Raw genomic sequence first — 20,265 nt, 5'->3', positions numbered from 1 at the left:
TTAATTGTCTTTATTAAAAAAACATTTAAATATTTTAAATTAACAAATGTTTATAAAAAATTACAAGAAGCAAACACTGATTCTGAAATCTTTTAAAATATCGATCCATTTTGGAACTGAAAATGAAACAAAATAAAAAAATAAATTAAGCTTAATAGCTTTAAATCACGTAATTTACATTTTTGTTGTTTTTTTTTTTGGTGGTGGTTTTATTGGTTTTTAGTTTTATCTTGTTTTTTTTTTTGTGTGTATTTCGTGCTGAAGACGCCTTTTTTTTATACAGGCGAAATATCCGCGTTGTTTTTTTTCTGTTTTTTTCCTTTTCTCTCCACGGGCCACAGTCTCGTTTTTTTTTTTTTTTTTTTTTTAGAGATTTTTCTGTTTGTTTGTTTTTTTACGACACTGATCAAATGGAACTTGTGTATTATAACGACCACAGAGTTTCACCCTCAAATCCTCTTCTAAAACATCTTCAAAAATCATCTTTTAAAATGTCTCTAACCGTTTCGCCGAAATAATTCCCTAAAATAATAATTTGTTCTGAAAAGATATAATAATGCCTTAAAAAAGTATTAAAATGGGGGCTCAGGAGCCTTTGGGGCGCCGGGGGCCCTTTGGGGGGCTCGGGGGGGGGGCCCTTCTGTGTCTCAATGCAAAAAAATATTAAAAAATGGGGGAGGGGGAGGAGGAGGGGGAGGGGGAGGAGGGGGAGGGGGCGATGAGGAGGGGAGAAGGAGAGGAAGGGAGAGGGAGGGGAGGGGCCCTTTGGGGGCCAAGGGGGGGGGAGGGGCCCTTTCGAGTCCGGGGGGTCCTTTGGGGGTCTGGGGGACCCTTGAGGGCCGGATGGTCCTTTGGGAGCCCGGGGGACCTTTGAGGACCGGGGGCTTCCTTCGGGGTTGGGGTAGGGGGATCGGAACCCTTTGCGGTTGGGGTAGAGGACCTCACGACACTGTTCAATGGAACTTGTGTAGTATAACGACCACAGAGTTTCACCCTCAAATCCTCTTCCAAAATCTCTTCAAAAATCATCTTTTAAAATGTCTCTAAGTGTTTCGCCGAAATAATTCCATAACCTGTCTAAAACAGTTTCGCCCAAATAATCCCTAAACGTAATTTCAGCGTGTTCCTTTTGTTTTTGGCATCTCTGCGCTAACGCATTTCAAATTAATAAGAAACCTGATTCCCGCGCTAAAACAATTCATCGCTAAGATGTTTCTTGGAGAACTGTTTCCATGGCGTTTGGTTATTAATATCTTTTGGAGTTCTATCAAAAGAGTTGTTTCCGAGGCAAAGACATTAATGACTTGGATCTATTCCTGGATCATAACATTCGCTGAGAGCAACAACGTGAAGGAAGTGTCATTGACCTGCCCCCATTAGACTCAATAATCCATTAAAGTGAGAAAGTTCCTGTTTTTCCATTCTCACTGACAACAAACAGACATAAATGTGACAAAATTCCTGTTTTTCCATTCTCACTGACAACAAACATACAAAAATGTGACAAAGTTCCTGTTTTTTCATTCTCACTGACAAAAACCATAAAAACATACAAAAATGTGACAAAGTTCCTGTTTTTTCATTCTCACTGACAAAAACCATAAAAACATCCAAGAAAACATCCATAAATGTGACAAAGTTCCTGTTTTTTCAAATTCTCACTGACAACAAACAGACATGAATTATGTAAAAAAAGTTATAGGTGGCAGCAGGGGTGAGGGACAGGAGATATTATGGCATCTCTACTAACCTATCAAGTGGGACCATCCCCTTCAGAAGTGCAATGACTTTAACTGGAAGTTAGGAAAAATAAGGAGCATAACTTGTTGCTTTTAAAAGCTACGTATTTCTTTCATTTTGCACCAAGACTTTGAAGGTACCTTGGGAATGTTTATGATGCTAATACATCTGTATGTAGAGGTAGTCTATTTTTTTCGTCAAAATATTGACGAAAGAAGAAATGAACAATCTCATCCACAACCAATAAGAAATAAGAAATGAACAATCTCATCCACAACCAATAAGAAATAAGAAATGAACAACCTCATCCACAACCAATAAGAAATAAGAAATGAACAACCTCATCCACAACCAATAAGAAATAAGAAATGAACAACCTCATCCACAACCGATAAGAAATAGGAAATGAACAATCTCATCCACAACCAATGCGTTTTGAAAACTTGGAACAAAGAATTAACACTGTTCGTTGGTGGCCCTCGTTTGCGCCACTGTCTGCAAGAAGAATAACACGTACCGGTTTTTATTACAAAGACAAAGGTACTGAAGTGGAGTGTTCTGCCTGCAAAAAAAGAATAAGTGACTGGAATTGTAACGATCAGGCTATTGCTAGGCACTTAAACTTAAGCCCGGATTGTCCATTTTTGAAACAAAAAAAAATCGTATGACGGCTTTCTGTTCATTGGTAGGTGAGTGATGACGTTATAAAAAGTGAACTAATCAAAAAGAAAGCAGGCTATTTTTTTCCAGGATGTCCGAAAAGCAAACTTGAAATTGTCAGTTTGAGTTAAAAGCAAAATATTGAATTAGTGAACCTACCAATACCTAGCCTAATTTTAATTTGAAATTTTCAATCCTACAGCGAAACTTTAAAAATACTTCGGGTTTTAGGAAAAGTTTGCCTATAGTGAATCGAAGAGCTTTCCATGACAAAAAAAATTATTCCTTTTTTATGAAGAAATGAATTAATTTATTTATCACTATGCTGCATATTTGAGATTACAACCCCTTATTTCGTCTAGATCTCGCTAAGACTTTCTGCACAAAACAAGCGCACACTGGGACAACTTTGAAGAATTTTTATTTTACTTCAGAGTGCAAGACACCATTTTATAAAATATTTAAGGCCTTAACAATATTGGATATTTAAGGCTGTAATATTGGTTTAGGCCGTGAAAATGAAGTTGAGTTCTACTGCCTTTGATCAAAGGAAAACACTACGTTTGGCTCTTTTAAGTTTTCAGTTACTTTCGAAAAATTGTTTGCCTACAGTTTTGTTTTCATTTCTGCTATCGCCGAAAGTATTATCAAGCTGTTCGTGGTAATAAACTGTAAGTAAGGAGCGACCCGGCTCAATAGTAATAGAAACTCTAAAATAGGAGTTTTGTTAACAGTAGCCTACATCAAAAGAATTGGCTTTTTATACCGTTTCCAAATATTTGAAATTCATTAAGTTTAATGTTAACCTCCATAGATCTACAAGCCTGAAAAAATTTCCTTTTTGTGAAAAAGAGGAAACCCCAAAAAGTTAAGCGGTCGTAATGAAAGTCACACCATCAGCATCAGCATATCAGAGAGCCCTACTGTTAAGGTTTCAACCTCTTATCTACAAAAAATATGAAATTTTCCAAATCCCCCCCCCAAAAAAAAGGATCACGGATATGCGTTTTTTCTTTAGTAATGATCGTATCAAAACAATGGTCCTAGAACATCCGGAGAGGACTCATTTGAATGGAAATAAAAAATTTCTTTTTTAGTGACCAAAAAGATTGGAGGATAACTAGCCCCCCTCCTATGTCTCTTTTCTCAAGGACATCCCATCAAAATTTTGAGATAGTCATTTGGTTCAGCATCGTTGGAATTCTCAAAAATTATGTGTGGGGATGAACCCCCCTCCCCTACTGCCCCTAGGAATAAATTACAATCTATGCACTTTGCTCGTTGTTTACGTATAGCATTTGTTATGGGGAAATATGCGTAAGTTTTTTGGGGATGGAATTTTATGCAGGGAGATTTTCCACAAGGAGAATTCTCCTTTTGAAGAATAGTTTCTGGGCGGGATTTCCGAGGGAAAGTCTATGCGGTGGGAATTTACAAGAACTGAAATACAGAAATCTTTTTATTTGTTTTACTTTCTCTTGGGCTTCTCAATTTTACATGAAAATTTTCAGCGAAGAGGCGAATGTCGCGTGGTGGAGTGAGAAGAATTTTACGCTGGGAGTATTTTTTATGGGAGAATCTTTCCTGGGGGTGGGATTTTCCACGGAGGGGTGGTGGATTTACCGGCGTTATTTGAAAAATGTCCAAAAGTTAAAAAAAACCTCAATTCCTCGCTCTTTAAGCTCAAGTTTGAGCTTTTGTCCCAATTCTTTAGAGACGACCCGTGGAATAAAAGGACCGTTGAATAACAATAAGAAGTTTTTTGTAAATCTCCTAAACTAAAAAAATTAGCGTGACGAGAGAGGGATTGAGGAGGGGGCAACCCATATCATAAACGGAATAATATGTGATCGTTTTAGGTCTGTCTCGCTTACAAGAATTGCTGGAAAAGGAACATTTGATGTCAACATTTTTTTCATATTTGAGACATTAATAATAAGGATATTTAAAGCTTTTAACAATATTTTAGGCCCTAAAAATAAAATCAGGCCGTATTGCTGCCTTGGATGAGGAGGGAACACTATGTTTGGCTCAGATAAGTTTTTAGTTACTTGTTAAAAATAGCTTGCCTGCAGATTTTTTTTTTGATATTTTGTTTCTGACATGGATGAAGACTGCTTTTTTTTTTTTTTTTTTTTTTTTTTTTATATCTATATCCTCCTCGCTAACTCACAAGAATAGTTAGGAATGGAACTTTTGAGGTCAAATTTTCTTTAAATATTTACGGCCTAAATAATAAAGATATTTTTGACGTAAAGATATTGAGGCCGGACCATCGCTTTTAATGAGAGGACAACAGCACTATGTTTGGTACAATTATGTTTTCAGTTTCGTTTTAAAAATTGCTTGAAAAGAGTTTCTGTTTCAATTCTGCCATGGATGAAGGTACACCTCTACATGGAGGTTGGTAGATATGTCAGTGTTGATTTATAAGTTCATATGTTTTTTTTTTTCTTTTTTTTAGTACCTAATAGCCTCCTCTCTTGCTCAAAAGAATATTTAGGGAATGATTCTTTTGATTTAGAAATAGTTTAATACAAATTACCTTAATAACAAGGACATTTAAGACTAACAGTATTTTAGTATGTAAAAATAAAATAATTCCAGATTTAGTTTTCAGTTAGTTTTGAAAAAATTGCTATATGGCCTTTTGAAAATTTTGCAGAATTTTTCTCTGCTCTTTCGCGTGGTTTTTGTGAGGACAGTGAGGAAGAATCTTGTTTTCTAGGAACGAATTTTGGAGCAGTAGGTCAGTTTCGCTCTCAGGCCCGATATTCTTGTCTTTCATTTACTAGAATGGTGTCCGCGGTTGGGGTTGGAGGATGTCATCAAGAAAGATTTAAGAAAATAGCGACGAAGACCACACTGCTTTTCATAAACAATAAGTAGAACAACAGGGAATTTTTTTTTTTATACAAGACAGTGTTGTTCCCTGTATTTCTACTTATTGTTTATGATGGAAAGGCAGTGTGGTCTTCGTCGCTATATACAATGCTTTTCCATAACAAACAACAAAAACACGAAGAACAATAGGGAAATCTTTTTGCAAGACAGTGGAGATAATTTGAATGAATATATCGGCCCTATGTTTAAGGGCCGTCCTCAGCAAGACAAAAAAATATAAAAAAAAAAACTCACAACAACATGCGACCAATAAAACCAAATATTAAAAATTTTTCAAAGCAGTCCAATGAGATGAAAGAAAAATAATTTAAAAACACATTCTTATTGCTAATCCAGCCTTTTTGGCAGCTAACCTCAAAGGTCTTTTTGTGACCGGTTCTGTGTTAATGTCTGTTTTTTTTAATATTTTGTAAGATGATTTTTAATTAAATTGGTGTGTAGAATGACCTAGGCATAAAGCAGGTAGTCCGAGAATTAATTGAAATCAGACTTAAGATTAATAATAATATTTCCTTAAATATGGACTTTGGGGAATATACACTAAATGCTCTATGCACAAATTTAATTAAAAATGATCTTACAAAATATTTCAAAAAACCAATAGACATTAACACATAACCGGTCACAAAAAAACCTATGAGGTTAGCTGCCAAAAAGGCTGGAATAGCAACAAGAACGTGTTTTTAAATTATTTTTCTTTCATTTCATTGAATCGCCTTGTTTTCCTTACTTTTTATCAATCCTGGTTGAACTTCTCTGAAGTAAGGATGCTAGGACTTCTTCGAAAAAATTTTAATTTTTGGTTTTATTGGTCGCATGTTGTTCTGAGTCTTTTTTCTTTTATATATTTTTGTCTTGCTGAGGACGGCCCTTGGACATAGGGCCGAAATATTAATTCAAATTATCTCCACTGTCTTGCAAAAAGATTTCCCTATTGTTCTTCGTGCTTTTGTTGTTTGAAAGATTTAAGGGAAATGGGAACATCCTGGGATGGCATAAAGAGGGAGGCTTTGAATAGATCGGAATGGAGGAGGAGTATGGGTAGCTGTTTTGACCTCAGGCGGCTTGGCGCTGCGGTGAATGCGGTAGTAGTAGTAGTAGTAGTATTTACTAGAATAGTCGGGAAACAGAATTTTGATCTCAAAATTGTTTTGCTGCACATCGAAAGTCGATGTAGACTTCTTTCCACAAAAACCTGGTCCTAGATCATAGGCAGCGCAGTAGCACTATGGTACCCCCCCCAAGCCCTCGGGGTCATAAGTTATATCCTGGGGCTATATAGGGTTTTTATACAAAGGGTAATCGTATAAACTTCGGAGGGGGCTCATTGGACTAGAAATCAGAAGTTCTAGGGCCCTTTTTCAGATTCAAGTGATCGGAGGGCAGCTACCCCCTTTTTTTTATTTTTAGACCAGGACACCTTGTATAGAAGGAATTGTCGTAGAAACTTCAAAAGGGGCTCATTCGATTAGAAATTGAAAGGGCTAGTGCCCTTTTTAGTAGTCGAAAGTGACTAGAGGACAATTAGCTCCCCCGCCATGCCCATCATTTTCCAAACACATCCAATCAAAATTTTGGATGACAACCCCCATGTTTTCTCAAGAACAGAATATAATTTGCCCTTTACTGAAAACATAATACCTTTTATTTTTTTTTTATTAATGAATAAACAAAATTCTTGAAACTTTAAGGAATAAATGTCCGTATATGTAAAGGAAAAAAAGCCAAGGTCATTGTTTTTTTTTTATATATGTAAGTAAAGGGCAAATTATGTTCTGGTCTTGAAAGAGCATGGCTGTTGTCAACACTAATTATGTTAATTTTTGCAGCTTTTGTGTTTGACTCGGTTATTATTTTGTAATTTCTGTTTTTTTTTGGTTTCATTTATGTATTGATAGTGATTTATGGTAGTTTCACGCTGCGAAGATTATTTGAATTTACTTTCTGCTCATTTTTGGTTTAATGGAGCTCTTTAATTTTCTTTGGAAAACTTGTTTTGTGGAGTTTTGTTTTAAATCAATAACAGAAAAAAAACTGCCTTATGTATAGGGTCCCATCTGAATTCGGTGCCCAAGGCAGAGATGAAGGCTATTCGGTGAGAATCATAAGTACATCGATCAATTTTAAGTATTCGGTCTTAGGAACGTCAATAATAGGGCCTTTTTTTCGCTCATCAATGTGCTTTTGTTAGAAAACGCTTAAAAGTGAAATCTTTGAACTAAGATCTTACATCTTTTGTCGTTTTTGTGCAAATATATTTCATCATTTTGCTCTGATCAGCGGTCTGAGAACAATGATGAGTAGATCATCAAAGTTCTCTCATCATTGTTCTACATGGCAGAACAGTGGCGTTCTTCACATTTTTTGCTAACATCAGTGAGCTGTAAGATCTTAGAACGAAGATGAGTAAAAAACGATAATCTTTGCAGAAAGATGCAAGATCTTAGATGTAAGATCTTAGTGCTAAAAAACGGCCCTAATATTTAGTCTTTCTTCGATATAGACGAGTAGTTCCCAGAGTGGTCGCTGGAGTGTTTCAAAGTAGCCGTAATGGCCACACATATATTATAGTGATTGGAAGTAGTGAAATGCAGGTGTATTGCAGATACTGAATTATGGTTTAAGTTCACTGCTGACAAAAATAGACTTAAGGATTACTAAGTTGTTAGAGGATTAACAACTATATATAAGAGGATTTTGAATGTTTTAATTTTTTTTTCTGTGCTACCTTTCTGTTCTGAGTTCAATAAATAATATCATAGCTTCCTGCATCAAAGTTTCTAATTTATACTTTTCGTTACTATATTTTTTGCGGAAAGTATGGAAACATAAAAACTTTTGTCTATCAATTGAGTTACTATTAAGATTTTAGAAGAATTAATTTCCAAGGGATTCTAAGATTTTTTTTTTGTGGAAAGGGTGATTGACCAAATAAGCTCGGAAACAACCTGTATATATCGAGTGTAGTTCAACTAAGTTAAGATTTTTTTTTTTTTTGTGTTTGTTTTTTTAAGATTGCTAACAGTTTGTTTTCCTTTTTCTAGCCATGGGCGAAGGTATTGTGAAGGTTCTATTTTTGGAAAACGGTATTTTATTTGTGTCTTGTGTCTAACAATGTCCGATAACTTGATACTAATATGACTGTAAGAATCTATCATTTGTGCATCCTTTTCTAATAATTACAATTTTAGGCATAATTAATTAACTCTAGAAATTAGAGGGGAACCCACCGCAATGTGGCTACTATGGGAGCCGTGCTAAATGTTGTTTGAGTGACCAACCAGATTGAAATTTTAAAGTAAATGTGAGTAATATACATGAAACTAATTAAACACTTTATTCTTATCGGAATTCCATTGGGATCGGACCGAGATATGGCCAGGGTTGCCACTCTTAGTGATTTATCACTATTTCTAGTGATTTAGAATATATCACTAGATGATATATTCTGATTTATATATATATATATATATATAATATATATCTGATTTATATATATGATTTATATATATATATATATATATATATATATATATATATATATATATATATATATATATATATATATATATATATATATATATATATATATATATATGGAACTTGTTGGGAGGGTGTAAAGAGGGATGCTTTTATTAGATTGGGGCGGAGGAAGATCATACGTAGCTTGTTGGCCACAGGCAGCTTGGTGCTGTAATGAGCTGTTAGTATTAAGGACAATAGTATGCATATTAAGGGGATACCCAGGAATCCGGCCTGGGGGGATAAACTGTCTATAGGTTAATACTTGTATAGAAATAACTTTTGGTGGTAATCCTCGGAATTTAATCTTTCAATCAGCTCAGAATGCTTTTTCAATTGAGCTCAGGTAGCAATCGGCTTTAACATGGCCTTGACTGGAATGGCACTGAGTGGACAAATTATTGTCATTATAATAACTTAAGCAGACTTGGTGGTTTTAGAGGTAGTTCCTTTGAACACATTATGTTGGAAGTTACTCGTAATAAAGTGATCTTGCGTAAAGCATAGAAACAGAAAGCGGGCATAAACCTCCTAGTCTTAAAAAAAGAAACTATCAACAGTTTGGGGGGGGGATCACCAAGTTTCTTGAGAACCGAGCTAGATACGAAAAGACGGATTGAACCAATCGATAAAATGCGGTGAGTCAGGAAGATGGGCTACGAATATCAGACTGGAAAAAAATATCACATATCCTTCTGCCTTTTGAATCAACGCAGCTGATATCTCTTTGACTTTTGGAATGCAACCGAAAAATAAAATAGCAACTCCTATACTTAAAGCATTGGTACCGAATGTCCACCCTCTTAGACATTCAATAGGAGAGAGTGAGACAAGACAAAATTCCAAGTGATAAGATTTGAATTTCACGAATCATTTTGATCAAATATGATGTTTTCCTACATTTATAGGCCTCAAGAAATAAGTTCTGGACCCTTTTGCTTGGATATGTTTGCATCTTGTGCATCACCAAACAATATGCATGTTTTTCCTTCTTATTTTTCCTGCTCACCGGTTTATCCTTTTTTTGCATTACAAAGGAAGATTTGAAACTTCTGGTTACCTTTATATTAGGAAAATCTGTCCTCAAAGCTAGATTTGGAGAATGTGGAAGTTAATATCCATCTAAAAACTATCTTCTTTTACTATCTAACTCTGTAAACTGGTGGTATAAGCGAGCTGTTTCAATGCCCAAAGATCCCATTTCAATGCCCAAATTTCATTTAGACTAAGCCTGAATAAGGATGCCGCAGGGTGGTACCTCCCTTATTGCAGACAAAAAAACTCTCATTGAGTTTTCAGATAAATATTGAATTAGTTCTAGAGAAGGGGGGGGGGGTTAGAAACATATATAATAGCTCTTGATTTTTGGGAGGATTTTTTGTTTAGGCCTTTGTTTTGGAAGTAAAATATAATATTAAATCCTAAAACGAGCAGATGAACTTCGGAGGATGCCCATTCGATCGGAAATTGAAAGTTCTGGAGCCTTTTTTAGAAGTCAATTGTAATCGGAGAGTAGGCTAACCAGCCCCTGTCCTAGAACACTTTTTGGTTATGCTGGTCCTTCTTTAAGGTCAGAATCGCATTTTCTTTATAGTTACCACGTTGAACCGTGAAAATAGAAGAGCAAAACTTGTAGTTGTAAAAGGAATTTTGATATCAAAATTGTTTTTGCTACCTACTTGTTACCTAGCAGACCATCCTTAAAGAAGGAACTGCCCCATGATAACAAATAAGAAACTCAAAAACCATCTTATTAGTTTTTCGGTTATTCTGCAAAATTTGTGTTGTGTAATATAACGCATTCGGGTTTACCGTCCTTTGTAGGTAGCAAGTATATAAAAAATCAAGTGCGGGCAAAACAAAATAATGAATTTGATACATAAAAGAAAAGAAGAAGGATTACAGATCAACAATTTTAGACTTTTTTATTTTTTAAATTACTAAGAAAATAAAAAGAAAGAACAAATTCTCCTGAACCTATCTTAGTACCTGACAACCGCAATTTCTTAAGATGTTTCCTGTGTTTCAAAATTAAAAAAAATAGGTCAGTTTTCCGTTTTCGTCAGTGTTGCGACGTTGAAAATAAATAAGCAAAATTAAATACTGAAATTTGACAACGCTTTCCGTCCGTAAAAATTCAAATATTAAGAATCTGTATATTTCCAAAGACAGCTACACCTTTTTAAGCAATTTAGTGCCATATATTTTTGGCTATTTTTTGCCGATATATGGTTGTGTAAGTTTCGGCTCAATCAGTTTTAAATATTCCGATTTCATTGTCACTTTCCTTGGTACTAACAGTTAAAACAACAGTTAAGCATTCAACATGTTTAAATTGATATCATTGCTTGAGGGGATGCCCACTTTTAAAAATTGTGTACGCCAGTTGTTTTGTGGTGCAAGTGAGCCACCCTGGGGGGGGGAGGCACGTAGATGGGGTGGAGACTATGTCAAGCGTGGTGGAGAAAACGCTCCGAGATGTACAGTATGTTGTCTGAAGTGGTCAACCCCTCAATATGCATAAATACAAGATTTAATCTAAGAATTGTCTAGAATTACCATTATTTTTTGTGTGAATGACTTAAATTGTTTACATTTCTTGTCATGAGATTGTCTGGTTTTGCTATATTTGGGATAATCATCAAAGTTTAGAAATGTCATGCATGCCATCATTAAGATGTTTCTGCATTTGTTTAGGTAGTATCTATGCCAGTTAATTTAAGATACAATATTGGAAAAAAAATATTTTTCTCTTAAATATTTAGCTTATCGCCATCTTTACAAGCATGGACATCAGATCCTTATGGGGAAGAGGGCATCTTAACTGAAAATCGTAACCGAAATAAGTTAGATTTGAACATTCCCGAGTTAAATCCCAAAAAGAGTCAGTTTCATAGGATAAATGTCGAAGTGATAATCCCGAAGTAGTCAACACAAAATTTTGAAAGGGTTGCCAACTCAAGACCTTTTTCTTGGGGGGATGGTATCGTAACGGGAAATCGTAACCGAAAAAAGTTAGATTTGAACGGTCCCGAGTTAAAACCCAAAATGAGTCAGTTTCATAGGATAAATGTCGAAATGATAATCCCGAATTAGGCAATACGAAATTTTAAAAGGTTGCCAGCTCAAGACTTTTTTCTTGGGGGGAGGGAGGCATCGTAACCGAAATGTGTAACCGAAAAAAGTTAGATTTGAACGGTTGCGAGTTAAAACCCAAAATGAGTCAGTTTCATAGGATAAATGTCGAGGTGATAATCCCGAATTAGGCAATACAAAATTTTAAAAGGTTGCCAACTCAAGGCATTTTTCTTGGTGGGAGGGAGGCATCGTAACCGAAATGTGTAACCGATAAAAATTAGATTTGAACGGTCCCGACTTAAAACCGAAAATGAGTTAGTTTCATGGGATAAATGACGAGGTGATAATCTCTAAGTAGTCAATGCAAAATTTTGAAAGGTTGCCAGTTCAAGATTTTTTTTTGAGGGGGGGGGGGCTGGGGAGATCGGCTAGTTTTACTGATTTTTTCTGAATTTTTACTAATTTCTATCCAGTCGTGCTAGTCATTTTTCTAATTTATCAGCCAAATTCAATTTCTCTATGCCCCATTCACTGAAACTAACCCAACCTGGCAGCACTGACACCATGATAAGAGAAATAACTGTTTCATTTTCTGAATTCTCCTATCCCTTTAAATGTACTCATCAAAGCTTGTCGACGAAAATAGCTTGAGTTTGATCTAAAAATTGTTACAAGAGAAAACTTGCCTGGGAAAGTGTTGGCATTGCTATTGGCCTTAGTAACTTAGGATTTTGTATCTTTGCTGACCATTCTTTGGATTCTTTTATTTAACCTGTTCGGCGGTCTAGAACCAATAAGTATTATGTGAAAAAGGGTGATTGTAATTTAAACTTAAGAGGAAGCTAAGAAGCCCTTCCGATCTTTTTTCCGAATTTCTTGATTTAATCTACAAAAAGTATTATGTTTGGGAAAAGTAGCATACCTTTTTACCTTTTTTTAAGCACATTTTTGTGCAAATCAACGGATACTTATTCGCAACTTCATGCACAACATTTCCGCACTTGACACTACACTATCAAAAAAAAAGAAAAAAAGAGAATCTGACTGAAGACAAAAGTGTGACTTGAAATATGTATAGTATCAAAATTGAGAAGAAAAAAAAAATTGGAGGTTGAGGACAAGCTTAAAATAAAAAAGAACATGGATAAATAAAAATAAAACATATAAAAAATTATACTGAAAATAGTCTTTTGTAGCGGCTAACATTCAAAATCAAAGATTATAGCAATAAAAAACTTTTGCCTCCAGTAAAAATATAAAACAAATCATATAAGTTAAATTCAGGAAAAATCGTTTTAGTTTGAAATTAAATATTGAATTTCGGTATTAATTCGAGCATTGATGCTATAAAATGTATAGGTACGTGTGATTCATATTAAAATGTATAAGTATCTAAATATTGATGCTAATAAATTTAAAATGCGAAAATATTGATAGCAACATTAAAAAAATTAAAAAGCTATACTTGAGAGTTTTTATTTAACAGTAAGTTTTATCTAAATTTTGACAGCTATCACTTTCAGGGAATATTTTTTTTTCATCTTTTGAGTAATTAAAAACAATGTGGAAGATTGATTGAACCGAAAAGTTTGACAAATGGAAAAAAAAATCGTTTGGGCCATTGAAGTTTGAAGCTAAGAACAAAAACCTGACCTTTCTTCGAATTCTTTGATTTAACGTGTTCATATATCCAAAATCAAAAAGCGTTTTGTGCGGAAGAAATCTTGAATGTCTTCAGTTTGAAATGAAAAAGGGTAATCATTATGCTGTTGAATCAGGCGATGTTCAATTTTGATGCTTTTTTCTGACTTTTCTTCAAATTCTTCAATTTTTCCAATCTGTCTTTTCGGAATCAGGATATGAAATAATAATAATGAAAAAATAAAAAAATAATAATATGAGTCATTCTAGTTTGAAGTTCAGACGAAGTCAAGAACTTTTTTTTTACTTTTTTTCGTAATCTCTTTTTGTTTTTGAGCATTTGTAGTTTAAAATTAGAAAATTAAGTTCTTTTCTCGTCTTTTGGTTTCTTTTCTCGTCAACGGTGCCACGCCTAAAGGTCATATCTGAAACTAGGGAAGAGAAGCACGCAAAATTGGGTAAAAAGGATCAAAGTATAATTCATTGTGATCCTCCCTTTGAGAGCAGTTTCAATAGACGTTTTTTTGGCATTTCAGGAGTCTAAAAATATCAGATACGACCTTTTAGCGTAACAAGAAGGCTTAAGACATATTGTGAAGATTTAGGAACACATATAGGGTTGAAGACATAGAACTCAGTGAATACGTGATTTCACACACATCACTAATCGATATAGAAGGGGCCTATAACCATATAAGAAGAATAAGTCACATCAGCATTCCTTCTATGTATTATAATCTTAGATTACGAAGTTGCTATTCGTTTTTTTTTCTCTTTAGGCTCAAGATTGTTTTTTTTTATGATATCTAAAAATTATCGTTTTAAACTATTTACATCCTGCATAAACCGCATCCCATTTCTAAATTATATTACCGCAATTAGGCATAAATTTTTGTCTTATCTTTTTCCTCTTAAAGAATAGAGATATTTTTTGTATCTTGTTTTCTTCGACTGTAGAATATATTTTATTTTTCCAATCAGTAGATTGGCCCTAGAAAATCAAAATAAATTTCTTGCAGCCTCTTTTATAATCGCAACAATCAATCCAACAAAATGTGGAGGTGTTATTAATTCACACTTCTCCTTAATATTCTTCATCCCTGGCTTTGGTTTTGACAGTATAGAAAAAACCATCACCGTGCCAGTTTCTTGGCATTTACATCAAAGGTTGCCATTCTTAGAGTGTCTTCAACAAGCCGTTTTAGTCACGGGCCCCTGCGTTTCCAGGCCCAGGTTCATCCATACTGCTTTACAATCGAAATGTTCATAAGTTGAATATGATTTTGCCATATAGTCTTTAAAAGCTTCAATTTATCATCTACTGTCTACGATGATCAGGTTTGCTTATCCTAGTGATTTATGACTATTTGTAGTGATTTTATACATTGCATAAACAAAAAATCACTAAATCAGCCCATAAATCACTAGATTATTGAAGAAAATCACTAAATCAAGAAAAAATCAATAAAATCTAGTGTTTTTTTCGTCGGGTGGCAACCCTGACGATGACTCTTCGGCCAAATATTTTTTAGATCCTCATAGAACTGTGTTGTATCGATTGCATTCTTGGCTTTCTTTCCTAAATCGAGTTATTTTGAGGCATGAAAAGATGCATGAGAAGAAGAAGAATAATAAGAAGAAAAGAAGAATTGTATATCAATAAATGTGTCTTTTTTTATATTTATAAAGAAAATGGAAAACAATTGCAGTTTACAAATATAAGGAAGCAATTGAGTTGATACTCCAGTCCCGAAACTCTTGCTCATCTGCTTTGAAATATCAGCTACTAGTACTAGCCCCTCACTGTAGCAGCAAACCACCTGAGAGGAGCACAGCTGCATACTCTCCTTCTATACCAATAGCTATTGAGAAGAATCTAAGGTATTGGAGTCTCGTGATACAGAGGAGCAAAAAAAAAGAAAAAGACAGAAAAATCTTGTGCTTTTTTGATTCGGATGCTAAAATTTAATTCAGTATTATTGTAATTCAATATTACATTGAACACACTCGAGAAGTTTGCTCTGTTAGAAATGAGAAAAACCTGTTTTATCTGTATTCAGAAACAATTAGCTTAGGCTGAGTGGAAAAACTACGATGTAGGTATATTTTAATTAATTGTTCAATATATAGAGCTGATATTTTGGTTTGGTTATGTTAAGTATTTAATATAATGCGTTCTGGGTGGCCTGCTTTTCCTATATCTTAGTCGTATTTTCCATAATTTTGTTTCTAAAGTATTATATTCTCATTATATTTTGGTATATTTCATTAGGATTGACCTAACTTCACTTCTCGAGTGTGTTTGGTATCAAAACGTTCGTGGTAACGAACTGTAAGTAAGAAGTGATCCGCTTCAATAGTAACTGTAACTGTACAAAACGGAATTTTTATACCAATAGATACATCAAAAGAATCAAATTTTAATGCTAATTTCAAATATAGAAGATTCATCAAGTTTCGTCCTACCCATCAAAAGGTACGAGCCTGATAAAATTTGACTGATTTTCGAAAAAAGGAGGAAACACCCCCTAAGAGTTAGAGCCTTAATGAAAATCACACCATCAGATTCAGCGTATCAAGGAACCCCTACTGTAGAGGTTTCAAGCTCCTATCTGCAAAAACGCGGAATTTTGAATTTTTTGCCAGAAGAAAGATGACGGATGCGTGTTTATTTATTTATTTTTTTTTCCAGGGGGGATTGTATCGACCCAGTGGTCCTAGAATACCGTGGGAGGGCTCATTCAAACGGAAATTAAAAGTTCTAGTGCCCTTTTTAAGTGACAAAAACAATGGAGGGCAACTAGGCCACCTCTCACGCTCATTTTTTTCCCAAAGTCACCCGATCAAAATTCTGAGATAGCCATTTTGTTCAGCATGGTTGAAAATATAATAACTATGTCTTTTAGGATAACTTAATCCCCCAAAGTCCCCGGGAGGAGGGCTGAAATTTATGAACTTTACCCAATGTTTACATATAGTATTGGTAAATAATTTCTTAGACCACACTGCTTTTCCATTTACGAAAAATTAAGCAAGAAAAACGGGTTTTAATTTTTATAAAGCAGTGAATACGATAAAATAAACACTTAACTAAACAAAAATACTCCGAATATTTCAGCCCCACGTCCGGGAGCCTTTCTCAACGGTAAAAAAAGAGAAAAGAAAAAAATGAAACAAAAAATGTTCTTTTTAAAAACATTAACTTACATCAAAATAAAAACATACTAAACACATAAACAGAAAAAAAAACAACAAAAGAAACAAAACGCCAGTGAATGGAAGTGTTCATTTAAATGTGAGTTTTTTTTCCTATTTATTTATATATATATATATATATATATATATATATATATATATATATATATATATTTTTAATTTAAAAAGGAAAGTAATTTAAATACTGTTAATGTTAAATTGTGGATTATTTTGTTTAGAATAAAATGAAGGCCATAAAGCTTCTTGTAAAAGATTTATGGATACCAGTGAATGTCTGTGACTGTTTGCCTTGTACCTTTTAGCATATCATTTTCTATTTATTTCAGTTTGGACGTATAGCGCCAGATCACCCCCTGGTTGGAGGGCACAAAGGACCAGTACTAGATATTGCATGGTGTCCACACAATGACAACATTATTGCAAGCGCATCAGAAGATTGTCTTGTCAAAATTTGGCAAATTCCTGACTTTGGGCTTGCCAGGTAATTTACATGTTTTGTTACGTGTTGTTAGATCTTACCGTAAATCATATGAGCTTCGTTTTCAAGAAGAATCGTAAACCGTTGTGAAATTGAGCTTGAAGCTCAATTAGCTTGAAGGCAATGCATTTGGGCTTCATTTTCAAGAAGGATCGTAAATCGTTGCGGAATTGAGCTCGAAGAGGCTTAGACTATGCCAAATGATATTGGATTTTAGTAGAGAGGGGGGTTCTACTCCGGTACGTACCACGTGGTTTATGGTTTTCTCAGTGAGAATGAAAAAACAGGAATTTTCTCACTTGAAAAAACAGGAATTTTCTCACATTTATGTCTGTTTTCATGTATGGTTATGCGTGTTGGTCAATTTATTTGATGTTTTTCATGGTTGTCAACATCAAATTATGGATGTTTTATGGTTTTTGTCAGTGAGAATTTGAAAAACAGGAACTTTCTCACATTTATGTCTGTTTTCATGGATGGTTATGTGTGTTGTTCGATTTATTTGATGTTTTTCATGTCTGTTTTATGGATGATTTACGTCTGTTCGTTGTCAGTGAGAATGGAAATGTTCGACGCGAATGCTAAGAGATTGTTTGGCTAACCTAACCTTAGAACTTGATTTACGTACGAGGATCGCTAATCGCTCGTAATCGCTAGGGGAAATTATTGATTCACGAAGGGAGAATTAAGAAACAAACATGGCTTCAATGTTGTTTGGCTAGCCTAACCTGAGAACTTGATTTACATAATCGGCGGGGAAATTATTGATTCACGAAGGGGGAATTAAGAAACATTATGGTTTCTTTGATCTTTTGGCTAACCTAACCTGAGAACTTGATTTACATAATCGCTAGGGGAAATTATTTACATAATCGGCGGGAAAATTATTGATTCACGAAGGGGAAATTAAGAAACACTCTGGCTTCTTTAATCTTAGGTCTGAGGGATAAACGTTCTTTAGGTCAGAGAGAAAAATTAATATTTTATTTTTAAATAGGGCTTCATTGATCTTTATTGTCAGGAATTATAAATGACATCACTTGTTATCTTGGAATTATGCGGGAGTCTAAAGAGATAGAAATTCTATTTTTAAATACGGCTTCACGGAGCTTTAAGTCGGAGAGATAAATTGATATTCTAACGAAACCCTAATAGTTTAGCTAGGAAAATGTATGAGATGAAGAGATTAATGTAGGAAAGGGTTTCCTAGAAATTTGAAATGTGAAAGCACAGAGATGCCAATAACAAAGGAATACGCTGAAATTACGTTTAGGGATTATTTGGGCGAAACCGTTTTAGACATTTTAGGGGATTATTTCGGCGAAACAGTTAGAGACATTTTGAAAGAAGATTTTAGGAAAGGTTTTAGAAGAGAATTTGAGGGTGAAACTCTATGGTCGTTATAATACACAAGTTCCATTTGAACAGTGTTGTGAGGTCCTCTACCCCAACCCCAAAGGGTTCCGATCCCCCACCCCAACCCCGAAGGAAGCCCCCGGTACTCAAAGGTCCCCCAAGCTCCCAAAGAGCCCCAGCCCCCCCAACGCCCTCCTCAGACCCACAAATGCCCACCACTGGGCCTCAAAGGGCCCCCCGACCCCCCCACGGCCCCCCCACCCCCAAAGGCCCTCCCCTAGTCCTCAAAGGGCCCCCGGACCCCCAAAGGGCACCCCGGACCCCAAAGGCCCACCCCCCCGTCCTCAAAGGTCCCCCGGGCCCGAGAAGCGCCGCGGGGCTGGAATGCGCCGCATGGGGATGCGCCGCAGGGGGATGCGCCACGGGTCGGGGGATGCACCGCAGGGGATGCACCGCAGGGATGCGCCGCAGGAATGCGCCGCAGGGATGCACCGCAGGAATGCGCCGCAAGGATGCGCCGCAGGGATGCGCCGCAGGGATGCGCTGCTTTTTGTTAGAGTTCTAGTTTACTTTAATTTTAGTTAAGAGTTTGATTTTTTTACCTATGAGTTTCAGTTAGAGTTCTTGTTTAGTTTTAGTTAAGAGTTTAGAGTTTTTAGCTCAGAGTTTTTGTTGTAGTTATAGTTTATTTTAGTTTTAGTTTAGACTTTACAACTTTAGCTTAGAGTCTTAGCTTTGAGTTTTTGTTAGAGTTCTAGTTTAGTTTAGTTTTAGTTAAGAGTTTGATTTCTTACATTAGAGTTTCAGTTATAGTTCTAGTTTATATTATTTATATTTAATAGGTTAGATTTTTTAGATTACATTAGTAGATTAGAGTTGTTTTTGTAGTTATAGTTTAGTTTAGTTTTAGTTAATAGTTTAGAGTTCTAGATTAGAGTCTTAGCTTAGAGTTTTTGTTAGAGTTCTAGTTTAGTTTAATTTTATTTTAGAGTTTAGAGTTTTAGCTTAGTCTTTGCTTAGAGTTTTTTTTGTGAGAGTTCTAGTTTATTTTTGTTTTAGTTGAGATTTTAATTTTTTTACCCATGAGTTTCAGCTACAGTGTTTGTTTAGTTTTAGTTAAGAGTTTTGTCCTTTAACTTATAGCATTAGATTATAATTTTTCTTTTAGTTCTGGTATTTTCTAGTTTTAGTTAATAGTTTAGAATCTGAGATTAGAGCTTTTTTGTTAGATTTATATTTTTTAACAATTTTAGCTTAGAGTTTGATTTTTTTTAACGATGATTTTCTGATATGTTTCTAGTATTGTTTTCGTTTATGTTTTAGAGTTTTTATATTTGAGTTTATGAAGTCTTTCTATTGTATTTTAGTTTTATTTAAGATTTCATATTCTTATCTTAGAGTCTTATCTTAGAGTTTTTGTTAGAGTTCTAGTTTAGTTTAATTTTAGTTAAGAGTTTGATGTTTTACCTTTGAGTTTCAGTTATAGTTCTATTTTAGTTTAGTTTTAGTTAATAATTTAGAGTTTTTAGCTTAGAGTCTTAGCTTAGAGTTTTTGTTTGCGTGTGTTTAAGTTTTTGTGTGTGTGCGAGTTTTTTTGTGTGTGCACATATCAATTCTATTTTCCTAAAATAATATAAAATTTTCGTGTGTGTATGTGTGTGTAATAAGTT

General features: G+C 34.8%; 1 protein-coding gene across 3 annotated transcripts in view; it reads left to right on the top strand.

The window, feature by feature from the left end:
* coro (protein coronin) overlaps positions 1-20,265 on the top strand; it is a 201,588-nt gene that overhangs the window by 77,557 nt on the left and 103,766 nt on the right. For 2 of the 3 annotated variants that reach the window (XM_089095230.1, XM_089095229.1), the window contains exons 3-4: positions 8,349-8,360; positions 17,088-17,242. In XM_089095230.1, the coding sequence (XP_088951356.1) occupies positions 8,349-8,360; positions 17,088-17,242 (167 nt within the window). The remainder of the gene's footprint in view (positions 1-8,348; positions 8,361-17,087; positions 17,243-20,265) is intronic. The other variant, XM_089095232.1, reaches the window with a different exon arrangement.

The sequence above is a fragment of the Artemia sp. Qi Xiang Cuo genome, chromosome 10 (genome assembly GCF_049724085.1).
Source record: "Artemia sp. Qi Xiang Cuo chromosome 10, ASM4972408v1, whole genome shotgun sequence".
Taxonomy (NCBI): domain Eukaryota; kingdom Metazoa; phylum Arthropoda; class Branchiopoda; order Anostraca; family Artemiidae; genus Artemia; species Artemia sp. Qi Xiang Cuo.
This window is presented reverse-complemented; position numbering and strand designations above follow the sequence as displayed.